This window comes from Myotis brandtii, unplaced genomic scaffold, assembly GCF_000412655.1.
Source record: "Myotis brandtii unplaced genomic scaffold, ASM41265v1 scaffold2591, whole genome shotgun sequence".
In the NCBI taxonomy this organism is placed as follows: Eukaryota; Metazoa; Chordata; class Mammalia; order Chiroptera; family Vespertilionidae; genus Myotis; species Myotis brandtii.
The window spans coordinates 280,113-300,121 of NW_005359844.1; the positions used below are offsets into that span (position 1 = coordinate 280,113).

Sequence of the window (20,009 nt, forward strand, 5' to 3'; positions counted from 1 at the left end):
GTGATTTGTGAGGTCTCTTTCTGGAGTTCAGGAAGTCAGTAACGTGAGGCCACGAAGGTCACAGTGTCACTGAATGTCCACTTTGTTAGGAGATAGAGACAGATGTTTTGTCAAATGAACCTGAGAGGTCAGGAACGGGTGCCCCTCAGAAGGGCTTTGTGAGAAACAAACAGCATCTCTCTGCCTCGTTGTCAGCATGAGGAGTGTGAGCACAGGGGTTCCGGGGCCGCCTCGGGGCCTGGTGTCTCCCGGGCCGGACTCCTGGCCAAGCAGGAGGCGGGTCTGTCCTTTATGTCCTTTACATCTGTCACGGCCAGGCCACGCCTCGTGCCGGAGTGTGGCCCTGATGGAAGCTCGCACCTACTGGCGGGTTTTCCTCTTGGAAGTGGGATTTCTTCGTTGGACTTTAATTGTCTTTATATCTAAGCTCTTCGCACCATCAGTTTACGAAGCGGGTCTCTATGAACCAGCTCCGCTTCCTGGCGAGCAGGCCCGTCAGCACCGGTGGGCGGCGGTGGGGGCCCTGCAGGCACTTCCATCACGTTTCAGTGTCGTTCCCCTGAGGAGTCCCGGGAGGGGAGGCTGTTTTCGCTCCTTCGCTTCACGTCTATCTGAGGGGTCTGCACTCCTTTCCCGCAGAGAAACGGCCCTATCGCTGCGAGATTTGCAACAAATCCTTCAAGAGGCTGGACCAGGTGGGCGCCCACAAGGTGATCCACAGCGAGGACAAGCCCTACAAGTGCAAGCGCTGCGGGAAGGGCTTCGCCCACCGGAACGTGTACAAGAACCACAAGAAGGTAACGCTGCTGCTGCCCGTTTTCCCAATGCGCTGCCCTGATTTCCGGTCGTTTCTCCTTTGAAGCCCTTTCTATATGTCGGGGGCCGGCCGTCCCTGGAACAGCTGGAGGAGGCTGTGCTGTGGCTGAGCCCTCACTCGGGCCGTGGCCTGGGGACCCCGTTTCTATCTCCCACCCTCTGAGACTGCTCTCCACACACGCAGAGGGTCCTCCGTCCTCTCTTCTGAACGGCACTAGTCACGCAGGCTTCCTCCTCCTCCCCCTCCCTCTGAGGTGGGACACGCTGCTCACATTCCCTTCCACATTCCCTCCCTTGCAGGCACAGGTGCAGTCTGCGCACAGGTCTGCCTCCAGGCTCTCCACACGCCCGGGTCCCTCCCAGGGCCTGGCCGGAGCCCTGGCTGGTCCTCTCCTGTCTTCTCTGTGTCAGCCCCAACGGTGACCTCTGCCGCCAACTCTCTCCTGATGAATCCCGGCGGATTTGCTTCTTGAATCCAAGCTTCAGACCCGCACTTAGGGCCGCTTGCTGGACCCATAACTGGGCATCTCTCTGACCCAATGCATTTCGCATGTCCCGGGAGGACCTTTTCCTGCCTTTTGCCCCCATAACCTCTCTCTTGGAGTTTCCTGGTTTTGTTCACAACAAAAGCATAGAATGACCCCTGCGCCTTCCTTTAGTTTTAGCCCCTTTTTGGAATGAGAAGGCAGTTCTTTTTTTAAAAAATATATATTTTTATTGTTTTTTCTTACGGAAAGGAAGGGAGAGGGATAGAGAGTTAGAAACATCGATGACAGAGAAACATCGATCAGCTGCCTCCTGCACACCCCCTACTGGGAATGTGCCCGAAACCAAGGTACATGCCCTTGACCGGAATCGAACCTGGGACCCTTCAGTCCGAAGGCCGACGCTCTATCCACTGAGCCAAACTGGTCAGGGCGAGAAGGCAGTTCTTAAAGCTTCTCTCCTCTGCCTGATCCCACCCCTTCGCAGTCAGACGCTGTGTTACCATCCTGGTGACTGCTTGGCATCACGGCCATGCCCATCAAGGAGGCTTCTCGTCTCCCCACCTCCCACTGCCGTCCCTGCTGCCAGGTGAGCGTCCCCGAGCTCACCTGATCCGCCCCTCTGGGCTCTCGTGTTATTAGCAGATCCCAGTGCTGGGTGAGTCAGAGCACACACCTCCTACTCACCCCCGCCCCTCCCCCCGTCATTTTGACCTCAGCAGCTTCCTGTCCTCACTCTGCCCACCACACCTGGAACAGCTGACATTGGTCCTCATTGGTGTGACCTCTAAACCCCCTTCTCTCCCTCCTCCCAATAGGACTTGCTTCACGCTGTCATCCCTCAGTTTTCTCTGTTGATCTTTGTTTGCGTTTCCTACACTTTCCGCAAGTTCTTGTTTCGGAATGTTCTATCTTACTTACCTTGTGTATGTAATAGGTAATGTTTGCATTGAATTTATAAAATTTGTCCAAAGAGACTCAACATCTCAGAAATGTCTGTTAACATGTATTTGTGGTGTAATTAATATTTGCTTATTGATTTTGGTTGATGGAAGCATGCTGTTAAGGGTCATGTATATACTATCTTTTAAAATAATTCATTACTTTTTCCCCACTTGCAATTTTCCATTGGATTTATACAGTTGACCTTGTACAATGTGGAGGTTAGGGGCACCGACCTGCCCCCATAGTCGAAACTCTTGTATAACTTTTGACTCCCCCCCAAAAAAAAAACTTCAATGCTGAGAGCCCACTGTTGACAGGAAGCCTGACAGATCACATAAACAGTCGGTTAACACAGCCTTTGTATGTTATATACATTATACACTGTATTATTTCCATAAAGTGAGACAATGAAATGCATAGACATGAAAAGAAAAAGTTAAGAAAACCATAAGGAAACAAAAGTACATTTACAGTATTTACTGAAAAAAAAAGTCCACATATAAATGAACCCTCATAGTCAAGCCCTGTTGTTCAAGAGTCAACCTGTGAGCTTTAGAGCATCTCTAGGTTTCTTACTACACCTAACACAAGGTAAACAGTAGTTACACTGTATTGTTCAGGGGATGATGACAAGGAAAAAGGTCTGTCCATGTTCAGTACAGGCACAACATGCGGCACCACAGGCCCAAGTACAAAGTACACATCAGTAGGATCGTAACTTTTTCCTAGCATTTCCTTTCCACCTGCCAGCAGATGTGGAATCCCCACACACAGAGGGCCAACATCGTTACTTGACAAAGTAAATACTGCCTAGCAACTGCTTTGCATAGTGTCAGTCAACCCTAATAATTTACTTAAATATCTTTCTCCAAGGCAGGGGTCCTCAAACTTTTTAAACGGGGGGCCAGTTCACTGTCCCTCAGACCGTTGGAGGGCCGGACTATAGTTTAAAAAAAAACTATGAACAAATTCCTATGCACACTGCACATATCTTATTTTGAAGTAAAAAAACAAAACGGGAACAAATACAATATTTGTATTTGCAGGTGGCCCGCGAGCCGTAGTTTGAGGACCCCTGGTTTAGACAGAGGATCTGCTGGTTTCCTAGACCCGTCAGGCCTACAGGTGCTGCCAGTCACAAGGGGAATTAAGGGGCAGCGCAGCATCGTCCCTCCCTCCACCTCAACCAGAGCCTTAGGCCCCACACCTCCCTTCAGAAGAGCAGTCCTGCTGTACGGAGGGTCATCAGGGCCACAACCCCCTGCCCCATCACCAGGGGCTACTAGGGAAGCCAGGCTGGTGGGGCTCCTGAAGAGCAGATGGGGAGGAATGATGTTCTAGCTTCTTGGTGTCATCCCACAGGCCTAGAGCTAAACTTCTTGCCACCTAAGTGTCTGTCCCAGTGGAGCAGGCACCCACAGCCCAGCTAAATCAGGAGGAGCAAATGCAGAAATATGGATCCCAGTGAGCCCTCAGGGGCATGTTTTCAAAAGACTGACCCCGGTCCTAGGGGCCAGGGGACACACATGCAGAGAATCCATCCAGTCCAGCTGTTTGCCTCTCTGGGTGATGGGCCAAGGCCACACAGGTACTGAAGGACCAGGCTCTGAGCTTATGGCTCAGCAGGGAAACAATTCAGGAGAGAGAGGGCAGGAAAGACTGGGTCCTGAGTGAGACAGCCCCGTCCCCAGGGAACCCTCCTCTCTACATAGTCTGCTTTCATCGACTGCTCCTTAACTAGGGAACTGGGGGTGAAGAGGGAGAGGGCAGCAGCCGAGAGTGCTGGTGGGACACTGTCCCTTTAAGGGATCCAGCCAGTTCTCCATTGTCCGGGAGCCCGAGGGAGGGGTGGTTGGTGGGGAGAGGTCAGGGCAGGGAAGGCACAAAATGCCTGGATTCAGAAACAGGGTGGGGAGTGAGATGCGCCCAGAATGGGGGTCTGAAGCCATTTCTCTAAGAGAGAGGAGTGGGGAGGGAGGGACTCGGGAGACCTCCCTGGGACATGAGAGGAGGCAGCGGAAGCAGCATCTGGACTAGAGCCATGACGTCATCCGCACCCCCCCCTTCCTGCCCTGGGCCCCGCAGGGGGCGGGCATCTCACTGCGGAAGGGGTAGTGGGGGAGGCGAGTTTATGTTCATTAAATATGAACCTAATCGCTGAAGATCAGACTTTGCTCAGGTGAAATGTTGTAGCTCTTAAAGGAAAGGACAGGTCTCTCTCTAAATAGGTTACGGATTAGGCTCTAAAAGCATAAGGTACGTTTTGCACAGTAACAAAAAACATCCTTGACAATCTCTTCGGAAGGGGAAGGGGCCACATTGGAGACTACATGTCAGTCCCAATTGCTGCATCGCGGCCACTTGACTCCACCTTTGCGTGGGTTTCTCCTCCTGCATCTGCTGCAGGGGGTGAAGCCGGCGTTACTGTACGGGCCTGATCAGGCTGTACCTGCACTCATACCACCTGTCTTTGTAGGCTAGCAGATGATGGGCTGCAGTGTGCTACCTGCACAATGGGGGAAAGACAGGTTTGCTGCTTCCCTATATTCACAGAGCTTCATTGTGGAAGAGAGAACACACTTGTTAGGATTGGGCAGCTAATCCATGGCAGACCCTGTAGAGGCAGACTTTTAAAAAAATATAATTTTATTGATTTCAGAGAGGAAGGGAGAGGGAGATAGAAACATCAATGATGAGAGAGAATCATGGATCGGCGGCCTCCTGCACGCCTCCCACTGGAGATCGAGCCCACAACCTGGGCAGGTGCCCTGACCGGGAATAGAACTGTGACCTCCTGGTTCATAGGTCAACGCTCAACCACTGAGACACGCTGGCCGGCTGTAGAGGCAGGCTTTTAAGTTAATGCCAGTGTAGTGAGCCGGAGGGTCCTTGTTGGAAGCAGTGCTGTTAGAACAGCGGTTCTCAACCTGTGGGTCGCGACCCCTTTGGGGATTGAACGACCCTTTCACAGGGGTCACCTAAGACCATTGGAAAACACATATATAATTACATATTGTTTGTGTGATTAATCACTATGCTTTAATTATGCTCAATTTGTAACAATGAAAATACATCCTGCATATCAGATATTTACATGACAATTCATAACAGTAGCAACATTACAGTTATGAAGTAGCAACGAAAATAATTTTATGGTTGGGGGTCACCACAACATGAGGAACTGTATTAAAGGGTCCCGGCATTAGGAAGGTTGAGAACCACTGTGTTAGAAGCATCTTGGTTAGAAGCCTGAGGGAGCATCTCTGAGCAGCGTGTGGGGGGGCACGCGCCCTGAGCGGGAACCTAATCGCTGCCTCCCAGGAAGACTCTGCGACAGTTACGGGCGTCCCTTCTGCCAGCAAGTGCCCTTTGCCCGCCTCGGTACCCTTACGGCTGCGGGATTTAGAGCTGGCTCCCTGGGTTATGGCTTTGTGCTAATGGACTTGTGTCTTGTAAGCAGTGCAAGGGCTGGGCTTGGCCACACGGACGGTAATTCTGTAGGAACATCGCTGACATTTCATAATCCTAATTCTCTGTGTGGAGCGAGCTGCCTTGTTCCTGTGCTGAGCTTAATGAAACAGATTGCTTTTCTATCTCTCCAGTTGCATTCGTTTTTGTGAGAAGGAGGCCGAGGAAGGAAGCCAGTTATAAAGCCAACAGTAAAAACTTAATTCACAGGCCTTGTTAACAGCCAGATGACGCACGTTGTAGGCGGCTTTTGGTTTATTCTGTGACCCGATGGGACGGTAACGTGCTTCTGATATGCAGACATGAGTCTTTAATAACAAAGCTCTCTCTTTTAAAAAGAGACTGGTTCTAACACACATATTCCTGGAGTATTTTCTCCACGTTTATTTTCTCTCTGTGCTTTCTCTGAATTTCATGAAAGTTCTCTTGCTTTGCTGCATGACCCCGAGAAGAAGACCATCTCCGAAGATGCTGGTTCTGTGGAGCCGTGGCTGTGACTGAGAGCAGGTTATCATCTCAACTGCCAGTGGCCCCGATGAAACCTGTATTCTGCGCTCATGAAATTAATATTTGGTCTGTGCGGCTAGAAGTGTGCTGATTTGGAAATTATGATATAAAAGTTATGCTGCACTTGGTGACATTGTATTAGGTGTGATGAATAGTGTGACATGTTTTCTCGTGTTTCCACATCTGCACTGGCATCAGACGTGGTGCATCCAGGGTCTATTTCATTGGCTGGTGCGGGGACCCGTTCGCTGTTACAGCGGCAGATGGTGGTGCCATCAGTGACTTGGCATTTGGACGGATGAGCTATAGCTCATGGATGATGCGATTGAGGTCGGTGAAAAGTTCATCTCCCTTTAGAGGTGAAAAATGGAAGGCTAAGTCACTTCACAAAAGCTGAGTTTCACTGGGTACTTGTGAAATCTTCTCGGGGCCCTCGCCGGTTTGGCTCGGTGGATAGAGCGTCGGCCTGCGGACCAAAGGGCCCCTGGTTCGATTCCAGTCAAGGGCACGTACCTGGGCTGCGGGTTCCCCGACCCTGGTTGGGGCTCGTGCAGGAGGCAACCAGTCATATGTCTCTCACATCGATGTTACTCTGTGTCTTTCCCTCTCTCTTCCACTCTCCCTAAAAACCAATGGAAAAATATCCTCGTGTGAGGATTAGCAACAAAAAGAAGTAAATAAACAAAAAGAAAAGAAATTCATCTTGGGGGCGGAAGTCGTCTGACCACGCGTGACAGCATTGTCCCTCCACCGTCCTCACCGCAGGTGGTCTCCAGGGTCCTCTCAGTGATGGCACTGTGCAGCTTAAATGCTGAGACGTCCCCACTGTGCGCCATAGCGCCCGGGTGGCGGTGGCGGGTCTGTGACAAAGGTGTTTGTTCACCTGGCTCTGTGGACAGGTTGCTGCTCAAATACGCTGCTGACTTCCGGCCTGTATCGCTGTGGTCGCTGTGGTTTGCTTAATCTGGTTGCAAAGCACTTTGCTGTCCCACCTTCTCTCATACTCAGCCGCCTACGACGTCATATCCACAGTGTCTTGCCCTGGATTTGGAGAAAGAGGAAGCATGACGTAGGGTGGGATGTAATGTTTTTGGAAGCCTGGAGCAACCCTAGGTTTCAGACCTTCTTGCCTTGCATTTTAAAATTTAATTCTTTCTCTCCTGTTAATATCCGGGTTCTGACATGCCTAGAAAGCCTTCCCCCACTCAAAATTCATATGTACATATTGACTATGGAAGGCTTCACGGGTCGGCATGTAATCCGTGCACAGGGGCCATGCTAATCTTCTCTCCCTTTTTAAAAAATATGTTTTTATTGATTTCAGAGAGAGGAAGGGAGAGGAAGAGAGATAGAAACATCAATGATGAGAGAGAATCACTGTTCGGCTGCCTCGTGCACACCTCACATGGGGATCAAGCCCACAACCCGGGCCTGTGTCCACAGGTTGCTGTTCAACCACGGAGCCATGCCAGCTGGGCTAATTTTCTCTGCATCGTTCCAATCTATATATATAAAACCCTAAGTGACCGGAACGACCAGAACGACTGGTCGTTATGACATGCACTTTGGGGGGTGGGGCCAGCCAGCCAACCTCCCGTGGCCCCTCTCTCCAGCTGGCCCCGGCCCCAATCGGCCCCCCTCATCCCGATCATGGGTGGGGCCAGTCGGCCAACCTCCTACAGCCCCTCTCCCCGGCCGACTGGGCCCCCATCGGCCCCTGTCCGGGCGGGGCCAGCCAGACCTCACCCATGAACGAATTCATGCACCGGGCCTCTAGTTTTAGTATATGTGCTGCTGAAGTGAGCACCAAAAATTATATTAAAATTCACTGTATTTTCTTCTAGTATGCTTAGGGTTTTGTTCCAAACTTAAAAAAGAAAAACCCACCTAAATTGAAATGAAATTTATCTTATTGTAAGGGGTGTGAACTAAACCGAACTTATTTTTTTCCTGAATGTCTAGAGAGTTGCCTAAAAACCATTTACTAAACATGTTACAGTCTTCCTATCGATTTGAAATGCCATATTTTCCAATACTAAATGATCATGTATTTTTGTATTAGAAGAAACCTATTCTTTTTTCTATTTTATTAATCTATCTATTTCCACCTGTCATTTTAGATTTGTTTTTTATTTGTTTGGTTAATCCTCATTCTAAGGTATTTTTTCCATTGATATTTTGTTGTTAATTCTCACCTGAGGATATTTTTTCATTGATTTTTAGAGAGAGTGGAAGAGAGAGGGAAAGACAGAGTGAAACATCCATGTGAGAGGAACATGTCAATTGGTTGCCTCCTGCACGAGCCCTGATCAAGGCCCGGGTTAGGGAGGAGCCTGCAACCGAGGTATGTGCCCTTGGCCAGAATCGAACCTGGGACCTTCAGTCCATAGGCTGATGCTCTATCCACTGAGCCAAACAGTCTGGGGCTTTTCCATTGATTTTTGACTGGAAATTGAACCCATGACCCTTCTGTGTGTGGGCTGACACGCTAACCACTGAGCCACCAGCCAGGGCCATTTTAAATTTCTGTGGCTTAAATAGCACATTCGAATATCTATAGCTTATCCTGATTTTTAAAGTATTTGTTCTTTTCATCCTTTCTCTATATTTTTCACAACCGAAAACAGGCATGACCATACCTTTCTCAGCAACACTATGTTTATCCTATATAATAAAAGGGTAATATGCAAATTGACCCTAACAGCGGAACGACCATAACAACCGCTGGACCAGTCACTATGAGGCATGCTGACCACCTCTTGGTCCTTTTCCCCTACCAGTAGGCTCTGATCGCCTGATGGCAAATGGGGAACCGGGGATGGGTGGCCAGGGATGCGGGCAGCGCCAGACCAAGGCCTCCGCCCCGCCAGTCACCCCACACACAGAGGGTGACCCATGGCGGGGGCGGGCCTGGCAAGTGGGCGGGAACAGCCGACCTCTCAGTCCCTTCCCTGGCTGTCAGGCACCGATCACCTGATGGTGAATGGGGAACCAGGGGTGGGTGGTGGCAGGGGCGGGGCTGGCTGCAGGTAGCCAGGGAAGATGGCTCTGATTGCAGGCCAGGCCTAGGGACCTTACCTTTGCACGAATTTCAGGTGCCAGGCCTCTAGTAGGGTTATGTCCATCAGACTTAGGAAATGTGTCAATCACCATGTTGTGAATGGTGACTTTCCTTTAAAGTATTCCCTTCATCTTTATCCCACATGCATCATAAAAATCCATCAGTTACGTGATTTGTTTATTGTAATAAGGGCACAGTGTGATTTGTGATGTGTTGGTGGTACCTTGCCACTCTTGGTGGAACCGGGTTTTAGCCACTGATTTGCACCAAATGGACGAGTGCTGGTGTAGGATGGAAGGCAGGGGTTCAGTTTTTGAGGTTTAGATCTAGCGGGCGGTTTGCAGTTGTTGTTTATCAGTATATTTTGTTTAATGATGCTCATTGCATCTGTGCGATTTGACAGTTAGCAGATGACTGAGACTGTTGGAGCCTTAGTCTTCTCATCTGTACGTGGGGACAATAGAGCATTATTCGCCGAGTTGCTGCTAGAATTAAGTGAACTAACTCATGGAAAGTGGTTCGCATCTGACACAAAATAAACATTTAACGCATCTACCGAGCGTTAATTACAACGAGTGACTATCCTGGTTTAATGGGGGGAGCATCGCCCAGGACTGAACATCCCCTGGAGGTGGTCACTGACATGGGAGGGTGGGGGTGGAAACGGTCGCCCATTCCCTTTCTGATGAGGCGCCGGCCCCGCAGTTAAAGCCCTGGGTGGTCAAGGTGCTTCAGTCACGGAGAAACGACACCTTTGTCGGACGAGAGCCTGAGAAACCCCTGCTGCATGCTGGGGAGTGTTTGTGGTCATGGGCACCGTTTCCTGGACCACGTATGAACACGTATGAAACGTCTATCCAGTGCGAGAATGTGAAAGGACACTTGTGTGTCCCGTGTGCACAGCATGTTGATGTGAATGGTTTGGGGTGGACGGCGGTCACCGGGAGAAGCAGGTTATTGGCTGCGTCCCCTTCTCTCCTCTTTCTCACCTGGACCAGGAGCTCCCTTTCCTGTGAGGATGTGTGGGCTCCGCGTCCTCCTGACTCAGTTTCTCCTCCACAGACACACTCTGAGGAGAGGCCGTTCCAGTGCGAGGAATGCAAGGCCCTATTCCGGACCCCGTTTTCCCTGCACAGACACCTGCTCATACACAACAGTAAGTGCGTCAGGCGGGATGACCTTGCACTTGTCTCCCCACCCCCAGTCCCACCCCCGGCCCCAAGGAGCTGTCTGCTGTGCACACAGGACAGTAATCGCCTCTCATCTTCCCTCATCCTTGTTTGTTTTCCCACAGGAAGATCAGCCATCTTAGGAGACATTTTATTTTATGTCACTCGCACCATCATTTAGTTTGTGTGGAACACATAGCCTGTGTCCTGAAAGGTGGCTTTGAAATTTGCTCGAAAGCAGACAATTTGGTCCCTTTTAAATGTAAGGATGTACATTCTTGGCTGCCGAAGTGTTTTGTAGTTCGATGGGAGTAGCAGTGGCAGGGGCTTACATACCCGCAAATCTCACCGAGGTGTGGCCCCTCCCAGTGAAACATACATGAAGGACTAAGGAAATGGCAGGCTGGGGCAGGGCGGGTGATTTCAGGAGCTCACAGGCCTTTGCTGATGGGGAAGGTCAGAGTCACATCGAACATGACCTCTGAATTGAGGAACTGAGAGGATGGGGTGCAGAGAGGGCAGCACAGACTCGGCTCGCTGTACGGGGAGCGGCTCGCAGTGCGGGGAGCAGCCTGCTCTGCATCCGCTCTTCCCCGCTCAGCACGCTGCCCCCCACGTCGCCCTTCCTGGGCAGCGGTGCAGGGGTGCGGTTTACCTTTGTTTATCAGACACACCCACCCCACGGAAGTCCGCCTAGCGTCGCACCCAGAGCTGTGTTGAGGGGACCCCGGAACACACAGCCACAACGCCGAGGCCATCACTACGCTGTAGAGGAGAAAGTGCGACCGCGCAGCTGAAGGGCAAAGTGGGGGCGCCGTCCAGGTGTTCGTGACCACGGCACCTGACACGGAAGGGAAAACGGTGTAACGAGTCACAGTTGCTTTTCTTGCTTCTAATTGGAGTTGTTTACTCGGTAGATCATCCTCCACAGATGAAGTTTCCACTGCTGATTGCATTTTTAATATTTCTGAGGGAAGCGAAGTCGTTGCTCATCCTTGACAGCTGATTGCACAGATAAGATAGTATCTTGGAAGAAATTTTCTCTGGTCCATGGAGTATCGAAAAAAATCAGAATGATAAAGATGTTAAGGCTTTTCTGAAAGCTGAGCGTGACGATGGTAATGAAAGGCATCTTTTCCCATAGAAAGCTGCTCTGGGGAAGTTCTTAGCAGACTCTCCGCTCTCCTTCTAACATGCGCTGTACGTTTCATAAGCCTCGCGTGTCACGGAACAGCAGGCGCTTCCATCCCGTCTCCCTGTCGCTGGGTTGGGAAGGATCACTGTTCTGAGATGAGTGGGTTTTAGAACAAGGATTGACACACAGGAGCCTCGTTCATACTCTGAAGACTTGCAACCGTGGCCTCAGAGTCAGGAAATTTTTCTTTGGCTAGATGAAGTTTTATTTATTTTATTATTTTTAAAAATACATATTTTTTATTGATTTCAGAGAGGAAGGGAGAGAGATAGAAACATCAATGATGAGAGAGAATCATGGATCGGTTGCCTCCTGCACACCCCCCACACGGGGGATGGAGCCCACAACCCAGGCATGTGCCCTGACCGGGAATTGAACTGTGACCTCCTGGTTCATAGGTCATCCCTCAACCACTGAGCCATGCCGCCCGGGCCGAAGTTTTATTTTTAACAGCAGCAAGGAATTCTTGGGAGAAGGAATCCAATACTTTTGACTTCATCCTGTTGGTTCTGATCAATCTGAGGCAGAGGATTGAGGCCACCGAAGCTGGGCCGTGCCTGTGTGTTTAATATAAAGTTGATCGGCATGTTGATCAGGGGCTTTATGAAGCTGCATCACGACATGTGGTTAGAAAGGTCGACTCTGGAATTGGGCGAGGAAACGAGTGATTTAAGGAGGATGGGAAACTGGGTGGTGCAAACGGAGGACAAAACACCAGTCCAGGTCTTACACAACAGGACGCTTAAAACCTGTTTAACTTCACCATGTGGAGGTGGTAATTAGACACTGACGTCCGCTCACGATACGAGGAAAACTTGCCATAATTATTTTTGAAATTATTACCATTTTCTAATATTCTGAAAGCCGAAAGGCAGGCTCCTAGCCAGCTTCTCGGTTTTAAAATGGGAGGAAAAATTGGATAAATTGAAGGCAAGGAAATCTGGTAAAATCAGATAAAATCTCATACCAGAATTTTAAAATTCTGATACACGTTAAAGCCAAGAAACCCGGAATGAAAGCGCGAGGGGAAAGGTGCCGGGTGGCGAGGTGCTGTTCAGGGTCGCACATTTTGCTTCTCTTGACAGTTTAATGAAAATGCTTGGCTAGGCGCAATCTTGGAGGATTTGGTTTTTAATTTCTTGCAGTGCCTGACTAAGATCTGGTGTAATTAACATTCGTAACCTTGTGTCAACTCATCCTTCACTTTGCTCTCACTGGTTCTATATTTTACACAAAAGCAATGTTCAGATCTAGCTAAAGAGATACGCAGAGACAAACTGGGTAGCCACAGCACCCCCCACGACACAGATGCACAAAGCAACTGCAGACGAAGCCCTCAGAACCCGCCCGGTCCTGCGATTCCTGCGTGGCCCCCACGTGACTTTGTCTCAAACACCAGATCTCAACAGGCCTCTGAGAGACTACACAGCCGCTTTCTGATGGGAAACACAAGGGGGGTGGGTGGCTTGCCTTCTCCCCCTTTCTCCTTCCCTTCTCTTTGTCCTTCAATGTGCTGGGAAGGAGCCCGAGGACCCCACAGGCCTAAAGGGACGCTGGCTGTGATGGAGGCGTAGGGGGCTGGGCCGGGGCCATCTCTCACTGAGACTAGAAGGTTGCCTGTGTCGTTTGCCCCAGTGAACCTGTGAATCTGTGCTAATGTCATTGTTCTCTAAAGGGGAACATGCATTCCGGTGCTAGTCCGTCTCGCACGCACAAGGCCGTGGGCTACGTGCACTGATGACTTCCCTCGGGATACACTCTCTTCTGATTGTGCGCATTCCCCGCTTAGAGTGTTGGAAAGGGGCACCGAGAGCCCGACATGCCAGGAAGAGCTGAGAGATGGCGTTCTGTGAACTTTAGAAAGTGCCCAGCGCTCCCTAAGCTGCTTCCCCTGCAGCCGAGGCCACAAATGAAGGCAGGCACCTGAGGCTCTAGGGTAGTGGTTCTCAACCTTCCTAACGCCGCGACCCTTTAATACAGTTCCTCATGTTGTGGTGACCCCCACTTTCATTGTTACAAATTGAACATAATTAAAGCATAGTGATTAATCACAAAAACAATATGTAATTATATATGTGTTTTCCGATGGTCTTAGGCGACCCCTGTGAAAGGGTTGTTCGGCCCCCCAAGGGGTCGCGACCTGCAGGTTGAGAACCGCTGCTCTAGGGTATAAGCCGGGAGTTGCCACTCTATAGGTTTCCCTGTCCCCCCAAACTGTCTGAGAGCCTGGGCAGAACCCCTCCCCCAGCAGCTTCACGCCCACTAAGGACCACTGTGGGGCTCCCGTCCACATACCTGAGACCAAGTCCCAGAGTCTGTGCTGAGGCAGGCGGGGGATCGAGGCCCCTGTCCCGGGATGGGACGGGTGCTCTCACCACTCTGTCTCCCTCAGGCCTTCGCCCCCCAGCTGGCTGCCAGTGACCAGGCCTGCCTGTGCCCCAGCCCTGGAAGGCCGTGTGGGTCGCTGTGCGATTGAGGGGAGAAATGAGGGGTCTCCAACGCACCTCCTCTCCTTGACAGAGGCCTTTTGCGGGTGGGATACGCGGTCCGAGCCGTAAAGCCAACCTGCGGGGGGTCAAGACCAGCAGGTGTGTGAGGGCCGCTGGCGGGACCCGCTGGGGCACCTCATTTTCCTCTCCTGTGACCTCCTATTTCCAAGGTGAGAGGACCTTCAAGTGCCATCACTGTGACGCGACCTTCAAGAGGAAGGACACCTTGAACGTGCACGTGCAGGTGGTGCACGAGCGGCACAAGAAGTACCGCTGCGAGCTGTGCAACAAGGCCTTCGTCACGCCCTCCGTGCTGCGGAGCCACAAGAAGGTCAGAGCCTGCGCGGCTCCGCTTCCCGGCCTCGTGTGGGGCAGCCTTACAGGCGGGGTGGCCGAGGGGCCTGGACAGTAACCCGCAGGGTTATTTTCAAATTCCCAAGGATGCGTGGATCTGAGGGGGTTTGGAACCAGTGGGGATGCGTGTGACAATGGTTTAAAGTCTCATTGTGAGACTAAATCACTTTAATGAAATGTAATCCAGGAGGAAAGGGTTTGCCCTTCATCATCATTACCTGTTTCTCTGGATTTACCCTCAACTCTTTGGACTCCCCCCCCCCCACCACCCCCGTAGACACACACGGGAGAGAAGGAGAAGACCTGCCCGTACTGCGGCCAGAAGTTCGCCAGCAGCGGGACGCTCCGCGTGCACATCCGCAGCCACACAGGTGAGCGGGCAGCTGCGGCCCCAGGCAGGCGGGGGAGAGTCCATCTCGCCTGTTTTCTCCCTTAAAGTTTTATAAAATCCAATTTCTGATTCTAGAAAAATTTTGAATAAGTTGCCTTTCTCAAACTAAGTTAAATATCTAGCGTGGAGATAATCCGCTCGCTGTCTGGCTGTGATGTGACTGATGTAATGTACACACTGTCGAGGGGACAGAAGAGGGAGCGGACCACTCCCTGTGGAGGCCGGGGGCCTCCTCTTAATCCTCCTGTCAACCTCAGGAAGCGGCGTTTCCCAAAGGCCCTGTCCTGTGGGACCTCACACCCCCTCCCCGATGCTTCCCATCCGTCACGTTCAAATCCATCGGTGCGATGGCACTGGGGTCTTTCCCCGCGTGTGGTCTGACTCGCACACAGACCACTGGGGAGATGCGGGCTCCCTGAGCCACAGGTCTTCCCGTGCTCACGTCAGCACCGACCTCATCCGGCGAGTCCTCGGTCCAGCACGTGGCAGCAGACCCAAGTCTCCTCCATTCTGAGTGTGCCTTGATTCCTCTAATTCCAACTCCCTCCCTCTCCCTCCTTTCCTTCCTTCTTTTCTTCCTTCCTTTCTCTTTAAATGACAGGCTCACTGCTTTTATATGAGAAAACAAGTGTTCACAAAAACAAGTCTGAATGGCCGTAGTCGTGGTCACTTCGAGTCGAGGACAAACTGCTCCACGGGAAAAGCCGCCGGTTCTGCCCCTCGAGGCCACACCTTCTCGCTGAGCCTCCCGCGTGGGTCCCTGTGCGTCCCGGGTCACAGGGGTGCCCACTCCCCACTTTATCCAGAGAGCAGTAGAGGCGGGTTCGTTCCGCGTGACGAGGTTGACCCTGTAGAACTGGCATAGCCACGAGCAGCGGGTAGCGAGCAGCTGGGTAGCAGTTCTGGCCCCCTACTGGGGGTCTCATCCAGCAGCGACCAGGAGGCCCCCGCTGTCCATCACGCGGACATTGCTCCCGGTTACCACGTGGCTCTTTGTTCATCGGTTCACCTCCACACTCGGGCTGCAAAGGCCGGGCGGGCGGGGCAGGTTCTACTCAGTTGATGGAGGGAGGAAGCTCCTCGGACAGGACCCAGGGGACCTTTCTCAGCCGAGCCGCAGGTTCCCAAGGCCACGCTCATTTCCTGTCACTGAACCTGAGGCTCAGACAGCAAATGGCCCAGCCAGTCCAGGGAATACGGTAATGACCTACCTAGTCAAGGAGATAGAATCCAAGTGTGGTCTCTTCTACCCAGCTGTTATAATGAACACAAGAAGCATGGCTGGTGTGGCTCAGTGATTGGGTGTCGACCTATGAACCAGGAGGTTATGGTTCGATTCCTGGTTGGGGCACACCCCGGGGTTGGGGGCTCGATCCCCAGTGGAGGGCGTGCAGGAGGCAGCCAATCAATGATTCTCATCATTGGTGTTTCTCTTTCTCCCTTTTCCTTCGTCTCTGAAATCAATCAATATTTATAAAAAAACAACACAAGAATTATAAAATGCTGTAAGTTCTCCAGTATAAAAGATGAGGAATGAAATTCTAAAGGTCTTAACATTACTTCAGTAGTTTGAAAGTTTTATGCTTTAGAGCCAAATGAAAGGCGCTCTAAAATTTTTATTTTCACATTCCCATGTTCATTTACTCCTGAGCCACCTTTATAGTGGCAGTAACATACAAACTGGTTAAATGCAGTTTCACCAGATTGCTTTTTTTAAAAGGGTTTTATTTTTTAGAGCAAGTTCACAGTAAAATGAAGGGAAGGTGCAGAGATTTGCTCATCTACCTTCTCCCCCCTGACACAGCCCCCCACCATCCACATCCCCAGCCGGAGGGGCGTGTCTGTTACAATCCTTGAACCTGTGCTGACACATTATAAACCCCCAGAGCCCGCCATCTACCTTAAGGCTCCCTCTTGCTGTTCGACATCCTGTGGGTTCGGGCAAATGATACCGACACGTGCCCGTGATTGGATTATTACACCGAGTAGTTTCACTGCCCCGAAACCCTCTGTGCTCTGCCCATTCATCCCCCAACTCGCACCCCTGGCAACCACCGAGTCCCCACAGTTTCCCCCGAATGTCACCCAGCGGATGGGTTGCTTTATTGCGCCCAGGAAGTGGCTATCAACGGATGGCCTTTCCGCGAGGCGATGGCACTGAGCGCTCCGCTGTGTGCCGAGGCGCTTCTGCAGGTCACGGTCTTTTCTGTCTCCTCATGGTGCTGAAAGAGCCGGTTTCATTTTGTTGTTATAGCATTCAAACCGTCCATCGGTATTTTGGGAAGCGGATTCTCTTTCGTAACCTCAGCCTGGTTTTATGAAGGGGAGATATGGCCGCAGCCTCGGGCTCCTCCCTCCATTTGCTGGTGTCGTGCGTCACTTCCTGTCTCGTGTGTAGGTGTGGTGTATGTCTACTTCATGTTCACTTTCTCTGAACCGCTCTTACTCTACTGGCTCAGACTAGCGGCCATTCTCTAAGATGGTGATAACTTAGCTATTGAGTTACTACCTGTCTGTTCCTTCTGGGAGGAATCTTAGTATTTTTTCTCTGTTTAAAGGAAACCTTTTGAAAAATGCCTCTGGTTCTTTACATTTTGATTGACTCTATCCTTTACTGCCTCTGCTAACCAACCAGTTGGATCAGCTGTACCCTTGTCTCACCTCTTCTCTGTCCCTCTGCCCCATTCCCATTCCCATTCCCATCCTTCGGTACCGCTGGGGCAAAATCTGACAAAACTTTGGTTTTTTCATTAACTTTGAAAATGTTATTTTTCACAAACTTTGTATCTACCTTCTAAAGTCCACTCATTCTTCATAATTAGGTGATTTGCGCCCCATTCCCATTCCCATCCTTCGGTACCGCTGGGGCGAAATCTGACAAAACTTTGGTTTTTCCATTAACTTTGAAAATGTTATTTTTCATAAACTTTGTATCTACCTTTCTAAAGTCCACTCATTCTTCATAATTAGGTGATTTGAATAAGGGCATGTACAGCAAGTGTGCACAAGACGTTTGCTTTTATACATCATTAAACTATAGTATTCTTTCTTAAAAATATTTTTATTGCTTTTTAGAGGAAGGGACAGGGAGAGAGAGAAAAAAACATTGATGCAAGAGCACAGCATCGATTGGCGCCCATGCACACCCCTCATCGGGGATCCAGCCCGCAACCCGGGCAGGTGTCCTGACCGGGAATTGAACTGGCGACTCTTTAGTGGACAGAATGATGACCAACCAACTGGGCCACACCGGCCAGGGAAAAATATAATATTATTGACTTTGAGAATAGAAAGGAAATTTCAGGAAGTTTCTAGTTCAAGCCTCTTAGTTGAATTCACGCCCATCAAAATCCAGTGATTTGCTCATTACAGAACTCGTGTGTGGTTCCTCCAGAACTGAACGAAGGCAAATGACAATTCGGTTTTCCAGTGTCACATGGCTGGTGTTTTATCCCTTGTTCTCTAACAATACCCCCTAACCTCCCGTTGCTCCTGACTTACCATGGGTTAGGTACATGCCTCCCACAATGTGTGATGATATCATCTGGGTCATCAGCCAGTTGAGGATACTTATCTGCACTTGGACCCGTAGGGGTGTGGCGTGTTACTTATGGTCTCACTGAGCACTTAACTCCACTCTGGAGCGACTTTCCCACCACAAAACCAACTTCCATGAGACCTTATTACTCGGTGCTGGTTCATATGAGAGCTGCGTCTGTGCCCGGCAGGCAGCTGTCATTCATCACCGGCCTCCCGGGCTGGAGTGCCGACGGTGGCACCCCGAGGGCAGCAGGAACAGCGGCTCTGCCTCCCGACCGTCCACTGCTTCTCAGGTCAGCTGGAACTGGGGTGATTCCACAAGGAATCTGTGTACTGTGACAGGGATTCCGAACGTTGTTCATAAATTATGAGAGAAATTCTAGGAACTGCTTTTGGGCCAGAAGGTTAATTACCTGCCTGCAGCTCCCCGATCTGCGTGTTCGTAGACGCCGGCTGTGGGCCTTCTGTTCCGGGCTGGCTGCATGCTGCTGCTGGAACCGAGTCATAAATCACTGTCCCAGCAAACATTTAATATTTCAGTAAATACCTGTGATCCGCTTAGAAATAAAGGTTCAGTATAATTTGCTTCTACTTGGATTTCAGCCACTACTTGTCTGTCTTCTCTAATGTTTTTACTAAAGGAATCCATTCATTTTTAGAGTATTTGTTCACAGGTTTAAAAACACTAGCAATAAATAATCCTATAAAATAAAAGGCTAATACGCAAATTGTCCCCATGGGCACGAACTGTGACCTCCTGGTTCACGGGTTGATGCTCAACCCCTGAGCCACACCGGCCAGGCTATTTTGTATATTTTTTAATCTTCCAAGTTGCTCATGGCCATTACTGCTCAATCTGTTGCATTCAGTGTGTTTATTGGCATGATATAAGATTTGATCTTCTGAGCCATCTGACCGAGTGGTCAAGTTCATTTCTTAAATCCATGGCCTAATTTAAGAGTGTCAAGATACCTCATTTAAGAATACCAGGATTTGCAAAGTTTTTCTTTATTAATTTCATGTTACCTAAACAACGATCTTTAGAAAGGATTTGTGTCCAGATGTTGGACAGTGAGGTGGTTTTGTAGCCATCGATGGATAGTCAGTATTCGGGGGCTTTAGGGTCTTTGTATGTGAGCACACACGCTAACCTTCACTCCCTCCACAAACTTCAGATGCTGTTTTAATATCAGTATGTTGCTCTTTGGTGAGAACCAGAGTTCTTCTCATGTCTTTAATTAACATTCCATTGCATAAAATAATGGTAGCGTTAATAAACTATTATTCTAATAGCATGCATTAGACTAGAATCGAGTTTCCCCCTATTGCCTTTAGCCACATTTGCATGGTTGTTGTCATAATGCATTTTCTTTGTTAAAGACTCCCGGTGGGTGACTTGCTTGGGGGCCAGGCTAGACCCCGGTAAGGGGTTCCATGTGCATCCGGATGTCCCCTGTGGAGGGCACAGCCCCGTTTCCTGGAGCCCTTCCCTGACATTTCCCACCTTTCCTCGCCCTTTCACACCTAGAATATCTTTAAGCTCCTCCCACCTCAGGCGTGCCAGCAGTGAGAATTTGGAGGCACTAGCC

General features: G+C 50.3%; 1 protein-coding gene across 1 annotated transcript in view; it reads left to right on the forward strand.

The window, feature by feature from the left end:
- Positions 1–20,009, forward strand: part of PRDM5 (PR domain containing 5) — a 126,992-nt gene that overhangs the window by 79,938 nt on the left and 27,045 nt on the right. The window contains exons 9-12 of the mRNA XM_014541054.1: positions 640–797; positions 10,345–10,438; positions 14,306–14,466; positions 14,767–14,860. Of these exons, the coding sequence (XP_014396540.1) occupies positions 640–797; positions 10,345–10,438; positions 14,306–14,466; positions 14,767–14,860 (507 nt within the window). The remainder of the gene's footprint in view (positions 1–639; positions 798–10,344; positions 10,439–14,305; positions 14,467–14,766; positions 14,861–20,009) is intronic.